Below are 21,347 nucleotides of genomic sequence, written 5' to 3' on the forward strand. Positions count from 1 at the left end.
ATCCCATATCAATGCTTTTGAGATACACATTGTTTGGATAGCCTCTAGCCATAAGGCTGAACCCAAACTTTAGGATCACTCATTATACTAAACCAGGGGTCTGCAACTTTAAACACTCAAAGAGCCATTTGGATCAGTTTCCCACAGAAAAGAAAACACCAGGAGCCAACAGCTGGTGTGACTGGTGGGCCAACTCAACATCACTCACTCCTACCTAGTCACCTCCTGCTCTGAAATATGGAGCAAGTTTCCATCCCCTGCCATCACCCTTATTTTCTCAGGCCAGGCGAGGAGTGATGGGGAGGGAAGGGGAAGGCCCAGCCAGTCGTGGGATCAGCTGACAGGGAGCTGCAACAGAGGGCTGAAAGAGCCGCATGTGGCTCCAGAGTTGCAGGTTGCAGACCCCTGCACTAAACCATATTGTGAATTGGTTTTTCTTACAAAAAACACTTGTATATAAATCATTATTTGTTGTTTAGCATAATGCATGAATCAGCTAATTGTGGCTTATTTAACAAACCATGATAAAACACATTGAAGTTCAATTTTCCAATGACTGGTCCCTAGAAACCTACTGACTACTAGTGACACTAAGTCATTAACTATAGAGATAGCTGAAGGACTCTGCATTTTTATCACCTGTTCTTTCCTAAAAGGCTTACTTTCCATGTGTTACATTATTGGTTAGATTGGTATTTTTTTCAGGGTTTCCATCACTTTCTTCCCCTCTCAGTTCATTTATTTTTCATCATTGGAGGCTTTCAAGAAAAGACTGGACAGCCACTTGTCAGAAATTGTATAGGGTCTCCTGCTTGAACGAGGGGTTGAACTAGATGACCTACAGGGTCCCTTCCAACTCTGTTATCCTGTATTAAGTGGAAGATTCCAATTGGTGTTACCTCAACATTTATGCGATACAAAATAGAATACAATTAAGTAAGTTAGAATATGACATTGCAGAACGAAAACTTTTGTATTTGAAAATTGAGCATAATAAAGATATCACAGCATTGTCCCTCACTATGGATTTTTTATAGAATTAAAACAAAACATGGGAGATTAGCAGCCGAATAACCTGCCACATTATACTGCAGAGCTAGATTTGGATCCTGCTGCCTTTCTTCCAACAAGTTCAGGATATTTTGCTCAACTTTCTTACATGCCTTTGTGAGATATTTTTGTCTGCACTGGCTTCTCTTCACCAAAAGAGGTCATTATTCATTGAGAATAAGTCAGTAAGTCCAAGCCTGGCAGTACTAGTCTCTCAGCTACTCTTTACCTCAGGTATTTCCAAGCTACATGTCAGCTCTGTCCACACTAATATTATTTTGAAAATGAAAGAAAACGGCAGATGAGGAAGTATTGTGCCGTCCAATAAAAGACAGGCTAGGTTTCTCTTTTGAATTATATACTAGAAGAAATGATCAGGTTGCACTTACGTGGATTGCACTGCCTAGGAAACCACCTGACTCCATTTTCAAGGCTGGTGACTTTCTGGGAAATGAAAGATGAATTTTTAATGCTCCTGAATTCTGCTGTGTTGACAACCACTTGCCACTCTGAAGGTAAGTATGTTTTCTAGAGATCTTAAGGAATATGTAGATGTGTTGTTCTAAAATGGGATGTAACTAATAGAATACCATCTTTGTGGTTAGATTGGTGGATTGTAATTGTGCTAAGCTTGGTGGCCCATAGTCAGTCAAAACAGCTTAGAATCTAAGTAAATAAAAAACCAAAACATTGTTCAGTTGATAAGAGGTGATTTGTTTATTGATTTGAGATTCTAAATAACTTTGAGTTTGTGTCTTTCCTCCCTCTCCCCCTTTTACTGTACTTTAAATTTTTGTTCTGATCATTTTAGCATTGGTTGAAATAGCACATTAGTATTTGTTGTTCTGTAGTCTGGAGAGCCTTTTAAATCTCACTAAAGACTCTTTCCAACAAATAAAGCAGATTTCAAGCAGAGTTGACTCTTCAAACACAGTCTCATATGGAGGGCACTGAAGTATCAAATTGTATGGTGATCAAGGCATAAGTTATTGTTGGCAAGACTTCATGTTCTGAGTAGGGCCATAACTGATTCATCAGCTGGGCAAAGATCTCTTTAGTCATGACCTCAATCTGGTGCTCAAGCAGGACCCTAAGTTACAGGCTGGGGGACCACAATACCAAAATGAGAAGCCACAGGAGCTGTTATTACCAGATAGCCAGGCTATTCCTGGATGAAGAATTTTGCTTAGGCTTATGCTGAGATTTTTTTTTCTTCTCATCCAGTTCCTTACAACTTCCAAGAGCCAGCTCAAGACCTCTATAACATCTTCAACCTGGCCTGTGTGGTGATGAACAATTGAATATCATCAGCATGTTGATGTCCCTTCACCTCAAACTAACAGGCTTTCCAACTATTAATGTCCAATAACACCGAGGAAAGGACCAAATTGGGTGGTACTCCACATTGGAAAAACAAGGGCTTGATCTTTCCTCTCCCATAGCTATCAATTGGAACCATTTGCTCTGTAGTAAAACTAATGCAAGACAATGTCCCAACTCTCAACCCCTCGAGATGTGAGAGACTGTGGGAAAGGCAGTGGTGAGGTTCAGTGGTGCAAGAAGTGGTAGCTCAGTCCAGAAGTGGGGGCTATAGGAAGGAAGGATTTCAAAGAGACTCTGCTTAAATTGGTTTGCTATAAGATTTCCTGGACACTTGCTTTTATAGTTTTAAAGATTGTGTTTTTACTCTAATTGGCATTAAAGATCCCTTCCTGGAATTCACATTGGCTCATTTCTTGACTGCCAGCTATGTGTAGTTTGACTTAAGGTGCTCCAGAAGAATACCATGATTAAATGAGCAATGATAAGGTCTCAATTGGAACAGGAAGTCCTACCTCTCCCATCCAGTTCTCAGCAGTGGTCATTCACCAGAGCAACAAGTCCTGGTTCTGTCCCAGTAGCAATAGCAATAGCACTTAGACTTATGTTCCTCTACGTCAGGGGTGTCAAACTCGTGTCATCACAGCATCGTCATGTGATATATGGTGACTTTATACCCTTTCGCTAAACTGAACATGGGTGTAACCAGTATGTGATGTATCTGGGCCACAGGCTGCAAGTTTGACACCCCTGCTCTAAGTGGTTTACAAAGACGGCATATTGCCTCCAACAATCTGGGTCCTCATTTTACTGACCTTGGAAGGATGGGAGGCTGTGACAACCTACCAGCTGTCAACTATGAGTGAAAGGAGCCCATTGCTATAATATTTCAAAGGTTTTAAGCAATGACACAATCAATCATGTAGCTTGATTCTTTTCTGCCCTTATTTGTTTAAAATGGGTTAGATTTGGAAGATTTGGAAAGTGCTTCAAAAGCTCATCTTTTCCCTGAAGCTTGGAAGCTGTTTCTACTCACTCGGTTGAGAGGCAAAAACATCAACATGGTAGTTGGTTTAATAGCGCCTGACATCTTTAAATTCTTGCATCTTGAACCATTCTCACTATTCAGAGGCTTGACATGACTCTATGTCATTTTTATATAATGTAAAATTTACAGGTAGTCCTTGTTTACTGCAATTGGGACCAGCAACTCAGTCATTTAAGTGAAGTGCCACTAAGTGAAATCATGACTGTGCTTACAATCTTACTTCAGCTTTCCTCTGCTTTACAGACCTGCAAAGATGATAAATGTGAGGATTGCTTGAAAAGTTACTTTTTCATCACTGTCATATCTGTGAAAGGTCATTTATACAAGGCAATTGCTAAACAAGGACAGCCTGTACCACCACCTGCTTTATCTAAACACATGGCCACACATATTTAGCCACTGAGAATTATTTAAGATAATGCACTTTAACTTAAAAAATAGGATTAAATAGATTAAAATTTATCAGTTGCATTTTACATTAGCAAAAATACAAGAGGAAAAATGCAGTTTTTTATTACTGGATAATGCAAGGAGAGCACATTGTAGAGAGATGAAGTGCTATTAAATGAGAGAACAGCGCCCTCTAGTAGCAAAAGAGCAGAATTAAAATTAAATGTTAAATTCTCTTGAGGCAAATTTCTCAAGGGAAAAAAATAGCCCAGTTGCCTTTTGAAAAAGCACCTTTGAGCAGAATTAAAAGTTGGTCTCTGGTGGCTACCCAGCTTATTTCCCTCAAATACCATTTGTTATTTAAACAGTGGCATTTCCCCTAGTGCAAACTTCCCTCGATTTTCTGTAACCTTTACATCCAGGAATCAACCCATACCCACTCATTCTGCCTTTTTCATAGTTACTGTTATTATACACACACCATCTAGATCTTGTCTTGTACACAACCAAATTCTTTAGTTTTCCGATCTTGACTCAAGAGATACTTGAAATTCCTACATACTACTTTGCTTTTTAAATGTTGAAAAATCTACCTATTAAACCTAATTCCCATTTTGGCTATATTCTTTATATTCTGTATCTACCTCCTGTATATATTATTTGCTTAGAGGACATGTACATACTACATATTTTGTTTTGTTACAGTTTCTTGGCCTTCTTGAAGGAGAAACTATGAGCTGGGGATTCCTGCGCGATATTCTAAGTGGTGTAAATAAATACTCAACAGAAATCGGCAGAGTCTGGCTGGCTATTGTGTTTATATTTCGCCTCCTTGTCTACGTTGTAGCTGCCGAACATGTCTGGAAAGATGAACAGAAGGAGTTTGAGTGTAACATCAGACAACCTGGCTGTGCAAATGTCTGCTTTGACCATTTCTTCCCAATTTCCCAAGTCAGGCTTTGGGCCCTGCAACTGATCATGGTTTCTACGCCATCACTTCTAGTTGTTCTCCATGTTGCTTATCGGGAAAGTAGGGAAAAGAGACACCAAGCAAAGCTGTATAAGGATCTGAAAAGTATTGATGGGGGATTGCTCTGCACCTATCTCATCAGCCTCCTTTCCAAAATTGGATTTGAAATAGGTTTCCTCTACTTGTTTTACAAGATTTATGGAGGATTTGATGTACCCCGCCTTGTGCAATGTGACACAAGTCCTTGTCCTAACACAGTTGATTGCTACATATCGAAGCCTACTGAGAAGAAAATTTTCCTGTACATTGTGGTGGTGACATCCTGCTTGTGCATAGCCTTAAATATAACTGAATTCAGCTATTTGATTTTCAAATACTCAGTCAAATGCTGCTTCAGGAATCACACCAAGAAAGTCCAAAACTCCAAAAGTGAACATAAAACAAATTATATGGCTCACAATGGTACCACTTCGTTTCTTGACCAAGATTCACCCAGTATCCAAGGAGATGAAAAATATTTGGGTCACTTTCAACTATAACGAATAAAATAGCGCTCAATTTATTTTAATAGTGTTAACAATAGTTTTTCAGATAATAAGAGTCTGATTATCTTAACCAACATGCTCCATATTTAGTTTTTTCCACATATGAATAAGGTTCACAAAATTTGCATCTCTTGGAATCTCCTTCTGAGGGATTCATAAGCATTGATGTTTCTGATACAGATAATGCTACCTTAACCGTTGATGTTTTGGTGCAATTCTTTCAAAACATCTATTTTCATTCTTGATTTTTTTTATCCAACCAAAGGGATAGTAATTTAACTTTCTCCATTCTGGCAACTACCAGAAATCCAACCTGGCAAGGCCAAAGGAATCACTGGAAACCTAGGAAAATTGTTGTATTCTATTAAGAGAAACCCTTTAGGTCATCATGTCATGAAAAACTATGCCTAATGATGGGAAACTTATTTTTTCACCTTTCCCCAACATGCAACATTTTAGTTTGTTTAGACATTTAATTGTATTAGTTTTCACTTAGTTTTCCTGCTGCAGTTATATATTTGTTCTGTGCATTATTAGCTGTGTATAATTTTAAAGTACTGTGTTAAGTGTGTGTGCCTTTTTTTCTGTCATCTGTTCTTGTAAGTTCCTCACCCTATCACTGCTTTACTAGTCTGTGTATAATTTATGTATAAATTTTTAGAGTTAAAGGTCACCCAACTCCAAAGTGATTTTGGGTTTACATTTTAAAAGAATAGAAAAATGAAGATAAAATGCTCATATATCTCTAGACAAGATAAGCTATAAAAAACATACCACACAGGAATTCAGCAGTTACTCTATCCCACCAAAGACCAGGGAAACCAGCCACATTCTGAAAGATTTAAAGAAAAGATGGAAGCCACATAGATCTCATTTGAACCATGTGGTGTTCTAGTGGGCAAATGCCAGAACTTAAAAGCCATTTTGGGGGTCTTGATAGATGGCAGGTGGTGGTAGGTGAAACACATCAGTTCTGCTACTTTTAATGGACAGGCATACATCTGCTTTTGTAGGTGATAAAACAGCATCTTGAGTTGTACTCGGAGGTTTATTGGCAACCAGTGAAGTTTGCAAGATAGTGATATCATGCAGGAAGACTGAGGCAGGCCAATCAGTGCTTGTGCTACTGAATTCTGGACCAGCTAACTTCCATGTGCAGCATAATACAGTAGTCCAACTATTAGGTTATTGGTCTGGGGACCCCCTGATCCCCCCCTTAAAATTTCTACTTCAGGGCAGCCACCCCGCTGTTATCACATGACGTAGTATGACTTTTACCCCCTTCGCTAAAATGGGGTGGGCACGGGCAGTGCAGGACAAATCCAGCCTGTGGGCTGTGAGTTTGACACCCCTGCTCTACTTGGAGGGTCAAAACTGTACTTTATGGAAAGAACACAGTCTCTTCTTTTTACATGTATATTTTTACATTTATAGCTGTCCAGAAATTTTTAAAAAATTCTCCCAATACAGGCTTAGCCAAAACAATACAATTATTTTTTCAATCATTACTTCACCTTAATACATTTTTAATTATTGGAACATTAGTACTATTTAGGAGTTGCCAATAAAAGACAGACTTGATTTTTTTTTTTTTTTGCCATTTTTCAAGCTACAGATTTTGCACTTGAAAAATTGCTCTTTGCTATTAAATTCCAGGAAAACTAAAACCACAAGTCATTGCTGTAACATAAAAGTAACACCACATATTTGTGTTATATTGTATATATATTTTAAAATTCTTATTGCTTTCGGTATACTATAGACTTAAGAAATTGGGCGCAATAAATTTAAGCAAGAAGCAGGTGAACCTTTCTATATTTCAGATAATTTTCCTCATAAAGTTCCTCTATGGTATTTGTGAATATTCAGATGAGATGTTTGCTCACATAAATGCTGAATGGATGTTTGTATAGGCTATTTTAGTACTCAATCCTGGTTCAAATCTGTCCTGTCTCCCTCTGTAAATAATACTGGTATATGTTGGAAATTAGCTTTCACCCAAGCAGATAAACTATTTCCAGATCTGTTTTTCATTGGGCATGCAAGAATGATACTAGGGGAAAAACGTTATACGAAAGCACATTTTAAGTCAGGCTTTATGCAAGGTATCAGTTCCAATGGGAAACAGACAAACATTTATTTTTGGGAGATACACTGTTAACAACCCACTTTTACTGGAAATTCTTAGATGACTTTTATTTGTATGCTACAATGATTTTTACAATATTCTGAAATCAGCTCCAGATCCTCCTCAAATATCTCCACTACTATTTGAAATGTTTTGTTAAGGCATTTATTTCATTGTTATTGACCTAGATGCTATAAACTATTGGGGGATGAGGACGAAGCACCTACTGATTGCCAACACAGTATTATTTACCTATTCTGTTTAGTTTTTCATCTGGATTCCTGGTTAACATACTAAATGCTGTGAGAGTCTTCATGCTAAACATTGAAAGAGGGCTTTTTATTGAATAGCTGTAGACACTGGACAGAAATCCTTCAATAACAAATCCTACATATGCACCACTATTGAAAGGAAAAAATGTTTCCAGGAAAACCAATATGCATTCACCTAGGGTACAAAAGCAAGCTTTGGCATTATCCATCATCCATATTGCACAATATAAAAAGGCTAATGATTAGTGTGTGTGTGTATTTGTGTAGGGAATGCACAACATATGAACCTTTAAAGGGATTCAGGTGTTAAGCATCCTCATGAAGCAATAAAAAGGAAGACTTCACAACAATGTAGTATTCTGTGGCTGGCTATAGAGTGAAGTGAAATATCAGTGGTTTTGAAAAGAAGCAGTTTGCCAATATTTAGTGTTTACATTCAAACTGCACAAATAATGTTTAAAATATTTAAAAATGAGAACCTTGAAAGATAACATACCCTCAGTTTTCTTCCTTCAGTCTTTCATACCGACTTGATATTATATTACTTTAGGCATGCATTTTTATATGAAAAGAAAATTGTACTAATTATATTCATATTCATACAAGAAAACAGAAACAGCCCTCAGTCTGAACTGGAATGTTTACTGCTACTATGCAGGAGTACAGAACACCAGCTTCTTATAACAGTTAAAGGTATTGTATCAGAAACCAGGAGACTGAATTTCAGTCCTGCCCTACGCATGAGGCCAGATGTGTGACTTTGGACCATTCCCTCTCTATCAGTCCCAAGAGGAAGGCAAAGGGCAAACCATTTCTGCAAATCTTGCCAAGGAAGAAAGTCAGGATTTAAGACTGACACAAAGACAAAAAAAAAAAAAAGTATCAGTACTGTGGAGTAAGGAAGAAGAAAAGTTATAGTTTATCATTCTGACCTGTATATGAGAAACAATTGTGTTTTTCTTTCCTTATCCTTCTGGTACAGATGACTACATGATACTAAAATGTGGCCTATTTTCAATCTCAAAATATGACCCATGTGGCAGGATGAGGGAAGAGACTGGCAGCTATAACTAAAGATTTTTTTTCTATTAAACATCATGCTCCGTGCAGTTATTAACTAGTACACTAGTAGCCACAAATATTTCAATGGATAAATAGTAGGCAAGAAGAAATTTAGTTCCAGTTGCAACTGGGAATAAAGAAACTGTCTTGTCTCTTCTGAAGATCTTCTATTTTTTAGTACTTTTTACATTTTAATGCTACCTTGAACACATATTGCAAATATAAAGGTGGTAAATTTCAAAATTCATTCTTTAGAAAGCACTGTCTACAAAGCAGTGCTATAGAAGTTACTCTATACACCAATCAAAAATTTCAAACGGAAAAGGATTTTTGTAAGATAAAATGTAAAAAACAAGAAATGAAATGTGATTTTATTTAAGGCAATACTGGGCTACTTCACAAATCACCACCTCAAATATATACACTGCTCCACACTACTAATTTTCTAGCACATTCACGATGGATTGTTTAATACCAAATGGTGTTTAAATTTTCATTGCCAGCAAAGTATTTAAATTTTACATTTCCATCATTTTATGGAAGTGGAAGTTTTCGATCTGATTAAAAGCAATGCATATGCAGTTGTAGGAAAACTTTTTGAGTTCGCTACATATGAATACTATCCAATAATATTGGACACTTGCAGTTACAAATACAACTGTGTCAGTATGTATTTTAACCATTTAAATGTGATATGGTAACTTTTTCTCCTATACACACAGTTTAGGCAAAATAAATTGGATATGGTAAACTCACCTATTGTAGTTTTTACTTCAAAAAGATTTAAGTTTAAAATAACATTTTAAAAACTGGATCACTTAGTTACAAATTAAAATTCTGAATATAAATGTGTCATTTAATATTTCAGACTTACAGACTGCCATTTGCAGCAAATGATTTACAATAATAAATATATACAAAAATGTATCTACAAATAAAAAGTACTGTTATATATGAGCAGTGACCCGGCGAAAGATACCACAGACAATTCACAAAGATTTCAGTTATGGAAAAGGACAAATTTTGATAAAAAATTGAGGTTTTGTTCAATTATTTACAAAACTGAAACAATGATTCTGTTCCAAGTCCCATAGGGATAAAAATTAAATTTACATGACAACTGTCATGATCTTGCTAGGTTAAATCACTTCAAAAAAAAAAAAACACTTTAAGAAATAGCATCATGCTCAATGGCTTCCTACTCAAAATAAAAAAAAAATGTGATACAGATATACATTAATGATCAGAACAAGGAGCCTGCTCATATTACCTGATTATTTTGTAACCTCTAGTTTCGCTTCCCAGTGTCCATCAAGTCTTATCAGACTGACAATAGGTTTCATTTCCTGAAGCTGCTTCAATACACGCTCAGTGCAATCTTTAAAAGTCTTATCTAAAACTATTTTTACAGTACCACTACACTGAAATTGTGATGGATTAGCAAACTGTACACGAGTTTCACTTTCTGAACATGATCGCGTTCTCACAACAGAGTTCTTTTCATTAGACTTTCTTGAGTTAGAATGAGAACGTTTTCTGGTTCCACAATTATTATAACCCCCCCTTTCTGTGTTTTTCTTCTGCTTCACTGCAGATTCTTCAAGGAACTTGAGGAAAGATACTTCAAATCCCATGGGCTTAAATGAACTCCAATCAAAAGTCGAAGACTGTTCTTCAACAGTTTGAATAGCAACAGCACTTTCTTGTTCTCTATGTACACTGCTTAATTCAACAGCCAAGATTTCTTCCTGCTTTTCAACTTTTCTCTTTTTACTTTGGGATAGATTTTTTTCTTTGTTTACTCTTTTAAAATTACTGCTTAAGCTTTGCTTTTCTAAAAGGGAAGAACTAGTTTCCTGACAGTCATTATTTACATCCGAAGAGGCCTTTAAGTGGTTTTCTGAACTTGCTAGATCCTCATTAATAAGTTTGGTAATAAACAATTCTGCAAGCTCATCCACTTCATCCTTCTCAGTCTTTTCCGGTTCTTTTGGCATCACCTGCGGAGACAATCTCAAATCCTCACAAGTGTCTGGCAAGGGTGGCTGCACTTCTTTTACATCACAAACCTTGTCTTCAGTTGCTTTGTTTTGCGAGAAAACCTCTTCTCCTGAAGGTTTTGCATGCTTATTTGAGACAACCAAGAGATCCCGATGTTGTAAAATAAACGCTTTAGATAATTTATGACATTTATAGTGCCGAATTACATTATTCTCACTTGTAACAACTGATGAACAACCTTTTATCATACATGGATATTGTACAATAAATTTGTTACTGCATTCAGATAATGCATCATCTTTTGTCTTTACTGAATAAATATACTTTCCACATTTTAAAGAATATGTTTGATTTCCATCAATTTGCCCTAGTTGGAAGTTTCTCTCTTCTACACTTATTGCTTTTCTTCGCTTGGTTCTAAATGATATTCTGTTTCCATGTTTTCCTGTCCTGTATTTTAATCCTTTGCGTTTAATTTTCATGATTTTCTCCTGATTAGCTTTAATTGATATATTTTCCTGACCTGGTGTCAGGAATCGCCTAGGTCTTATTAAATGATCTTTATGCCTATCATTATGTTTATTAAAAATGTGCCTTAGAAGATTAGATCTTGTTGCATAAATACGATCGCAACCTTCACAATCACATTTGTACATGCAATCTTCTGTTTTGTTCTGCTTTATTTTTAAGTCATGATCTGTCTCAAGGTGAGTAATATAATTAACATATGTTGTAAATGATGATTTACATTCAGATTGATCACAGGGGAACCTTCCAACATCCAAGGATGACTTCATACTACCAATTTCTTCAGGAGTCATCTCATGAAGTTTCATATAGTGCTGAATAAGACTAGTAACTTCTTGAAATATCCTAGAGCAATTTCTTACTTCACATCTGAACTCTTTCACAGTTTCAATTGCATCACTCTCCTCTTCCTTATGAGACTCTTCTTCTTTACTAGGTTCACTTTCTTCTTCTGCCTCCAAAGAGAATAATGGCAGGTCAGATTTGTGTACAGCTTGATAGTGCAGAATCAAATTCTGTTGTATTGTAAAAGCTGCACAACACCCTTGATGCACACACTTGTAAGGTCTATAAGGATTATAACTAGTGGGCAATTCTACAGGCTTGGGAATTGGCTTTTTGTTCTTTTTTTCTTCTTCTTTCCTATGCCTTCTGATCTTACGTAATTTGGGCTGCACTTGATTATTATTAAGTATGGATATATTATGAATTTCCAGAGAAACTGGAACTATTTGGGAGGGTTTTTCTAATTTTTCAGATTTATCAGAAATATTTTCTGATATTGCTGCTTCTGATATCAATCTTTCTGGAACTTTCATAGATTCTATGACTGGTTCTTTCTTTAGATCAAGCTCCTTAGTCAAGTGTGACTCTCTTTTGCTTTCTATTAACACATATGGCACGTTTCTTATTTCATTAGGTCTTGGTAACACATTTAGGGTTTTGCTTTGGGATCGGCGTCCATAAGGCCTTTTTAGCTTTAATTTTACCATTTCCTCTGTTGTAAAATGATGTACCAGCTGGCAGTGTGCCCGGAGGTTAGAATTTCTTGTAAATGTTTTGGGACAGTTAGCAACAACACACTTAAACGGAGCATACTTTAACTGGTGTTTCTTAATTTCAAGAATCATTTCTGCAGTATACTGATGTATTTTGCTATAGTGTTTAAATAACGCATCCTTTGTCATGGCACTATAATTACAACCCGGAGCCTGGCACGTAAATGGCTTATGAACTTTTTCAACAAACACAGGATGTGTTTCTGAAGCTGTCTGGACAAGAGATGTTGTCTCAGGTGTTACACCTGGAATAAGGACTTGTGGCATTAATGTATTTGCTGGAAGACAATGAGTTATATTATCGAGTACTTGATTTGATGTTTCACTTTCTAAATTCAGCTTTTTCAAGCCTTCTAAAATTCCCATAAGTTGAATATCATCTTTATGAGAGGCTTCAGACTCATGACTTTTGGCAAGGGCGATATTCTGCGTATGTGTAGAATCAGGTTTAAGGAGTTGTGCAGGGTTTTCAAAAACACATTGAGCGGTATTGTTTTGTGGGCTCCGTATTGCTTCAATGGATATCTCTTGAATTTCACTTTTAACTTCTATCTTCTGAGAATTCATAGCTGTTTTAATTATTTCAAGAGTTTTCTCAAAGTTCTGAACAACGTTATCTTTTGAAATCTCAAAATTGGACTTCTCTGGAATGCAACATTCCAGAGTAACCTGAGGATCATCATTTTCATTTTTCAATGGCAAGGAAACAATTTCTACAGGATTTTCTTCACCTGACTTTATGTTTTCTTTGATATCTGTTGTTAATCCACTGCTAACATTACTTAATTTCTTTGTAAGATTTTCCACTAACCCTTGAGTTTCACTATTTGCTATTACATTTGACTGAAAATTTTCTGCTGTTGCTTGCATATTCTCTTCAACATTTCTAGTAATAAGCCCTAAACCTGCTAAATCATTAACTACCAACTTCTGTGAAATGTGAGGTACAACCAATGGGGCAGGTGTTTTCTTCTTTTTCTTTGAACCGCTATTCTCTTTTTTAGTCAAACTACATACTTCTGAATTTTTGATGCTACTTATGACTGAAACACGCGGAAAACTGTTTCCCAAATTATGTGTTGTGGCAGCAGAATTAGGAACCAGATGGGGGCACAAGCCATTTTCAATAGTCTTAAGTATTAAATCATCTGAAAACACAGGTAAACTGTTGCATTCTTCTGATGAAATTTTGGTGTTAAGTGTTCTGTTTTGGTCTGTGAACAAGGTAGATGGGTTGCAATTTGTTGGTAATGAAGGTGATATGCCTGGATTTGGTAAAACTGTTGTATTTATTTGTGTAGTATTAGTAACACAACTGGTAGTAATTATATGTGGCAATGTATCTGCAGAATCAAAAGTGCTTGGAATTCCTGCAGTTTCCAAAGCTTGTTTGATAATTTCATTTCCTTCCTCATTTTCACTTGGATTAAAACTTGTCATGTTCGTCCGTGGAAACAAATTCTGCAAAATGGCAGTTGGTCGATTTTCATTAGCAAGCAGCTGTAAAAATGATGGTTCCTTAAAACATGCATCTGGATTGTAAGTTGACTCCTGTTGCTGTTGTAAACTTAAAGCATTTGAAGAAAGAATCATACTTGCAAGTAGGGAGGATTGTCCATTAAGCTGTAGAACTTCAGGGGAAATTTCAGATTCATCCAAAGGTTTGCAATAGGATCGTTTAGACAGATGACCACCAAGTGATCTAGGATTGGAAAAAACCCTGTAACATCTACTACAAATAAATTTGCCATCCCTGATAATTGCTGGCCATTTTGCCCGCTTATTATGCTTTGGCTTTTTGTCTTTTCCATCTGTACCTCGCCTACGATCCTTTTTTGTTTTTCCTGATATAACAGGCTGTGCAGTGGTTTCACCGAAGCTACTTTCATTATTTATTTGTGAAGGAAACAGTATGTCAACACTTTCCTCTTTTGAAAACGAATTTGTATTTCCTTCTAGCTGGGAGGAAAAATGATTGGCATTCTCCATTTGTGAGAAGACAGAACTCGGACTATTGTGAGCTGGGGAAGGAAAAAGAGAAATGAGCCCATTTTCTGCTGGCAAAGGAAGAAAAGGATCAGAACCACTGTCAATGTTCAGAGGCATAACTGGCTTTTCTAAATCATCCATCTGTGAAGGTAAAGTTGCACTGGACATACTTGCCAACTGAGAGCTTAAAGCGTTTTCTGATTCATTTTTAATATGAGAAGAAAGACCAACATTTTCCACTATTGGTAATAATGAGTTAGTTGTATTTTCCAAACGTGTTGGAAAAAGAACATTTGACAGTTGCTGCAGCTGACTTGTACAAGTAGGATTTAAGATGGTCTTGGTTTGTTGAGGAAAAGCATCATTAGCAGGAGTAGATACTTGCGATGATAAAAAATAAACTGGTTTGTTATCATTTGGCAGGTTTTGCGAATTTATTTTTTTACTCTTCTTATTCTTCCACTGTATTTTAAATTCAGCATATTGATCAGGATGTGCTGTCTTCATATGCTTTCCAATGCTCTGAGAAGAATTGTAGATTCGCGTGCATCCTTCAACCTGGCAAGTAAACCCCTGAACTGGAGCTGCCAATGGTACAATGGGTAAAAAAGTAGTGCCTACAATGTTCTGGGTAGAAGCAAGTGGAACTTCTAAATTCTTCAGAGGCTGATTATAGAGATTGGCAACTGGCCTAACGCTCTCTTCAAGCTGAGGCTTTGGAGAAAGCAAATTCTGACACTCTAACTGATTTTGTGTGCTGAATGACATATGGCTACTCTCTTTTTCTTGACTTTTTGTTGCAAGAGCATCAGGTTCAAGCTTGGCTGAGTTCAGGGAAATGGTTTGAGGCTCACCAATACAACCATCTTCCTTCCCTTCATGGAAAACAGAAAGGTCCCTGCAAGTATCAACTCTTGAGCAAAACGGATGGATGACAGATGCACCAACATCTATGGCAGTATTTAGAGCAGGTAGTTTTCCTTTTTTTGCCATGTTCTCTCGAATTTTTTGGCCTAGAAGAGGTATCAAAACATTGCTGGCTGGACCTAATGATTCTGTTTTTGTTGCAGTAGTTAAATGTTGTTCCCCATTATCAACGGAGACTGAACTAGATTGCTCCAGCACACTGGTTGATAGTTTTGTACTTTCAGACTCAAGTGATTCATCATGGATATCATCTGTGATGTAATTTTCTACTTTGGCACAGTCATTTACATTATTGTCAGATGGTTGCACCAGCATCTCTTCTGAATGGACTTCTTCTGTATTTTCATTATTTTCTAAAGACTGGGAATAGTTACTATCACCATCAGACTGTAGTATTTTTTCAGATTTAGTGTGATCTTCAATATGCTTTTCTAATTCATTCTGTGAGTGGTAAACTTTCCCACAACCTGCAAGTTTGCAGGTGAAAGTATTATAGTGCTGAGCTTCATGATCATAAAGCAAATATGCTTCTGAAAATACTCTCCCACATTTGGGAAACATGCATCTTGCCCTGAAGACTGGGTGTTCTTTTCTGTGACTCAAAAGTTCAGCATAACTGTTAAAGCTAGCCTTACACTTAATTTGTATACAAATATAAGGTTTGATACCACAATGCATTTGTAAATGATCATTAAGATGGGTAACACTTACAAAATGTCGTCTACAGTACTGGCAAATTACTTTTTTGCTCTGCATTTCAAGAAAGCGTTTAGCCTCTTCATTATCTTTGTGACCTTTTACATGGGCAATCAAATTCTTGAAGTATTTAAAGCCTTTTTTACACAAGGTAACAGGGCAAGTAAACTCATTGACAGGCAATGGCTTTTGAACTGGAATTACTTCTGGAATGTAAGGTTTGTCTTTGTCATAATTTTCATCATCTGAGCCATCGTTGTCATTAAAAACAATGAAGTCTGCCGCATAAAGACTGTTCTTTTTTATGTGTCGTTGTTCTTGCTTTACTAAGGTATTGTTCTTTTTGTTTATACCAGTGGTTGCTGTTTTGGGTGGCCTTCCTAATTTTCTCAGTGGTTTCATTGCAGCTAGTCTTTCCTTACTGGATTTCTTAACATGCAGTGTTACATGAGGAACAAAAGTTTCTTTAGAATTAAAATTTTGTGCACATATTGGACAACTATAAATCCCATCCTTGTAATGTTTCTGTGCATGCCTGACTATTCTATGTCCAAGAAATTCCTTATCACACAGCACACAATATTGCATGTATGCTTGCCAGTTCCGGAACCTAGCAGATATGAATCCCCTCTCCCTTAATTTTTTAATTTCTCTGTTTTTCTGTTTCTTATCTCTAATGCCTCTGAGCAAATTTGTAGCTTCATCGAAACATCCAGAAAGCCCATTTGCTGAAGTGTCTTTGTTCTCATCTTGACAGTCCTCTACCTTTTCATGCATTTCACTATCGTTCAGTTCATCTATTGAAGATACAATTGATGCCTCTTCTCCCATCAATGCTAGACACTGACGTTTTAGCATTTTCCAGTCCCAAAATTCTGGATCAAAAGGCCACTGAGTTTTTAATACCAGTAAAAGCTCACAGCGTAATGAATTTGGAATTGGAAGGTTTTCTTCATCATATTTCTGGTCAGGCTGATTATACAACATTTCTACGGCATAATATGCATCCACAGTAGGTTCAAGAAGAAATTCACTTAGTTGGCAAGCACGTTTAACTTCTAAATCATCAGGCAATAAGCAAGATATGGTCTTGCAAATGGAAATTTTGACTTCTGTATTCTCACTAGCCTCCAAGCGTAATGCTTTCACACAAAGTTCAATACAGGTTGCAAGACCAGCAGCATCAATCTACAGAGCAAGAAACAGATTATATTGTAAATGTGATACCAGTTCCTAAATATAAAAATGCATGTATGCTTAGATTTTGATTTCAATTAATTTTGCATTAACTATAACATTCCCAGTGTTAATTACCTCAAAGGGGCAAATGTTAATTTCAGATTTTCATTTATTTTGGATTCATACTCATTCTAGTGTATGAATCCCAAATAAATCAAAATCTGAAATTAACATTTTTATGTAAAACATTAACTTCGTTATAAAAATATGCATTTTAGCAAGCTCTTTGGCTTAGCAACAACATTTCATTTATGCATCACTATGAGCAAATGTCAATTTGAGATTGAGATTGAGTCAGTAATACTTGATTAAGGCAAATTCCACTCTTGAAATCCAAAAATCCAAACCTGGGTAAATTATCTAAATTTGGATAAAAATGGTTTTTCTTTGGGCCCATTATTCATCACAACAGGGACATTTAAATTAACTGAAAGATTACTATTTGCACTAAAATAGATTTGAAAATCTCCTAAATTATTCCTATTAAGATAAAATGGATGAAATTACCAATAGATATAATTGATCATTCAAAGATCATTTAATGATATTGTTTTTATATCACAGATAGTCCTCAATTAAGACCATTCATTCAGCAACTGTTCAGAGTTATAATGGAGGTTATTTATGACTGGTTTGATAAGACTTGATAAGAGTCTTTAGATATAAAAGATTTGATAAGAGTCCACTTAACTTCCTGTAAAAAGTTGACAAGTACATTTTTCAAAGAAATATTGAAATCTATAGATTGTGAAAGAAAAAATAAAACTACACAGAAAACAATTATCACATTTGCTGAATATATATCTGAAGTTGTCCATAGGTCCCTAGCTATTATCTTCTAATTGCTACAATAATTTATTTTACGAATTTTATCTTAAGAGACCGTAACACATTAAAAGAAACTAACATCTTCCTATCTGATAAGGCCTTCTTATCTAACTTCATGTGGGATCTTAACATTTAATATGATTTTAATTGGCAGATTTTATTTTAATTTCACACAGTGATAAAAATAATTATCTTACACATATTTACCTCAGAATTTATTACTTTAATCAGGAAGAAAATGTGGTACACAGTCTTTGTTAATACAGATAGTTGACGGCATCTCTCCAAATATATTTGTGTAGAAGGTTCTACCCTTTGCTGTAATTTACTCCAGAAGAGAGTCAGTTCCCTGAAAATGAATTTTACCAAAAATTAACTGTACTAATACTGAAATAACCCCAAATTAGTTTTTCTAACTAATTTTCAATTGCTGCGAAGGTAGGGGTACAAGAGGAATGCTACAAGACTATTACGTACTATTATTTATTACCATTAAACGTTACTTTTCAGAGAAATAAGTTTATTCTTTAAAACCACATCCAACACATAGGGTATCTAATGTCTATGGGATCCTTTGTCTGGTCACCTGCTTGGTAGTGGAACCAATCATGTCTTCTGTTGGGAAATTTTAACCTCCTTCAGTAGGGCCATGTCTAATAAAATCCAATTTAGGATCTTCATAGTAACAAGGGACTTGTCCACAAATGGCCAAGGTAATCTTGGCTCCAACATATATAGTCAAGTTAGACCTTGTCACTATCTCAAAACATTTATTATATTATATTATAGCAATAGCACTTATATACTGCTTCACAGTGCTTTACAGCCCTCTCTAAGCAGTTTACAAAGTCAACATATTGCCCCCAACAATTTGGGTCCTCATTTTACTAACCTCAAAAGGATGGAAGGCTTAGTCAACCTTGAGCCTGGTGAGATTCAAACTGCCAAATTGCAGACAGTTAGCAGTCAGCAGAAGTAGCCTGCAGTACTGCACTCTTAACCACTGTGGCACCATGGCTCATATAAGCTGAATGTGAATAGCACTATCATCTTTTCTCTGCCCCTGTCAAATCACTTTCTGATCCAAATGCAAAATGACTGCCACCCATTTTATATGCATGATTGAACATGGTTCACCCAGATCCTTTATAGAACTGCCTGGTTTCCAGCAGTTTGTGGTGATTTTCTGATACTCTATCAGGCAAATTGGTTGAGGATCTATTCTGTAACAAGCAAGAGGCAGCACTTAAGTTGTTTATGAAATTACTTCACAAATGGCCTTTCTCCAATCTCAGAGGGCTCCTTTATTCTCAGAAGGCCTCTGGAAGATGAAACAATAGAAATGCTGCTTGAAGTACAAGTGGACAGCAGCAAAGAGGGATTCTGACTGAACACAGGTACATGCCCAGTTCTGGCCTGTTTCAGCAATAAAGTTGTTAAGTTGTGAATCAGCAGCTCTTTTGCAGGTGATTAACCTTTCTTTAGCGCTAAGAGCTACCCAGCAGAGTTACCATTGAGCCCTTGTGATTAGTTAGGACATTTTGCTTGCATTCATTTAAATCTGGAGTCCACTTGGGTGGGGTCTTTGTAATGACTGGGGCACTATCCTGTGCCATTACCTAGGATTCTTTCTGGCATGTAATTTTCTAAAAAGTGGGCACAATGCCCCATCAGTTACTTGATACCTATCCTTTGGGAAGCTGGAGGGAAAGATAATTTCTAAGATCTGAAAGGCTGTGAATTCCTCGTTGGGGAGGGAGGGGGCAAGGCCAGCAGCCCTTGAAAGTTTACTGGTATGTTCTTCCTCAACAGGCCCTCCTTGGATCTGAAGATATTAGGACAGCAGTCACTGGTGGGCCGTGAGAAAATTTTGGTGGGCCACAGAGAAATCTCACCCCCAGAGCACCCCCCAAAGCAATTAATCCAGGCTGTGCAGAAACACAAGGGTGCGCTGCCCACATGGCCCGTGGGAACCCTCCCCGCCCACTCACTCCTTACCCGGCAAACTTGCCTGCTAAATTGTTATTTTTCCTTTTCCCGACCATCATCTGTTCTGCTGTGCCGGGAGATTTAGATTAGCTAGGAAGCAGGAAATGGTTGGATTTCTCGCTTTCTAGCTAGTCTTTAGATCTTCAGCTCTGCTTTTAAGCACAGCCAAACTTCCCTTAGGACTGAAGGTTCTATTATTCAGTGCAGACTCACAGCAAGCAAATTTGAGAGACTGAGCTAGCCGATGACAGATACATAGATCACTGAATGATTCTGTGAGCAACTAAATCTGTCTGCCTGCTTTGGGGTAAAAGTTGCTCTTTTTTATAAAAAAAATCAATATTTATATACATGGTGTGTTGTGAGTTAACTTTGTGAGTTTGCTTGCTAGTGAATTTTATGTGACAGACTGAGCTAGCCATTGACAGATAGATAGATCTCTGAATGAATCTGTGAGCAACGCAATCTGTCTGCCTGCTTTGCCTGATTTTGGGTAAAAGTTGCTCTTTTTTAATAAAAAATTCAATATTTATATAAATATTTATAATACTTACATAAAAGCCATGCCCAGCCAGCCACATGACCAAGCCACACCCACAAATTAGGCCATGCCCACAGAACCAGTTAGTGGTCCCTGGGATTTAAAATTATGAGTTTGGTGGTCCCTGAGGTCCAAAAAGTTGGCGACCCCTGTATTAGGAGACTATTGATTTCCAACCTTCTCTTTTTCGCAGAGGTTATTGAGACAGTTACTCAGAGCCAAATACAGGGTGACTTAGACTAAATTTACAGTATTACCTGGATCCTGTCAGGGTTCAGATCCAGGCAGGGGGAAGATACATTCTTGGAGGATCATCTTCATTAAAGATCTGGACAGGGATAGAATACCTGTCCTGGTCACTTTGCATCTCCAAATCATCCTTACTAGTGCTGACAATGGTGTTCTTCTAGACCTTCTAAAGGGGTTGAGGATGGGAGGCATTCCTCTTTTTTTAGTGATTTCACTCCTTTCCTGGGGGAGGGTTCCAGTTGTTGGTAATAGGGGAATAGAGTTTAGCAAGATGGTTGATCCCTGGTGGGATGCTGCAAGAATTAGTTTCTTCCCTTCTATTATTTGGTATCTACATAAAGTCCCTAGGGAGATTAACTGGCAGATTGAGGTCTGGTATCATTAGCATATTGATGATATCCAATTTTACCTGAAGACCCCCTAGCAGCACTACAGTTGCAGTTGAAATCTCTCCTGAAGATTGTGACAGTCTGAATGGGATGGAGTAGATTAAAATTCAACTCCAGCAAGACAAAGT

General features: G+C 36.9%; 2 protein-coding genes across 3 annotated transcripts in view; one reads left to right on the forward strand and one right to left on the reverse strand.

Annotated features, from left to right (window-relative positions):
• Nucleotides 1–1,437: 1,437 nt before the first annotated feature.
• GJB7 (gap junction protein beta 7) lies at nt 1,438–7,772 on the forward strand. The gene is made up of 2 exons (XM_026726499.2): nt 1,438–1,565; nt 4,514–7,772. The coding sequence occupies exon 2, from the start codon at nt 4,541–4,543 to the stop codon at nt 5,315–5,317; it is 777 nt and encodes a 258-aa protein (XP_026582284.2). The 5' UTR covers nt 1,438–1,565; nt 4,514–4,540; the 3' UTR covers nt 5,318–7,772.
• Nucleotides 7,773–9,130: 1,358 nt separating this feature from the next.
• ZNF292 (zinc finger protein 292) overlaps nt 9,131–21,347 on the reverse strand; it is a 32,105-nt gene continuing 19,888 nt past the window's right edge. For both annotated transcript variants that reach the window (XM_087914520.1, XM_026726757.2), the window contains exons 7-8: nt 18,259–18,400; nt 9,131–17,172 (exon numbers count right to left, since the gene is read on the reverse strand). In XM_087914520.1, the coding sequence (XP_087770646.1) occupies nt 10,060–17,172; nt 18,259–18,400 (7,255 nt within the window). In that variant the 3' untranslated portion in view covers nt 9,131–10,059. The remainder of the gene's footprint in view (nt 17,173–18,258; nt 18,401–21,347) is intronic.

Source organism: Pseudonaja textilis, chromosome 1 (genome assembly GCF_049901715.1).
Source record: "Pseudonaja textilis isolate UNSWEBS1 chromosome 1, rPseTex1.2, whole genome shotgun sequence".
In the NCBI taxonomy this organism is placed as follows: Eukaryota; Metazoa; Chordata; class Lepidosauria; order Squamata; family Elapidae; genus Pseudonaja; species Pseudonaja textilis.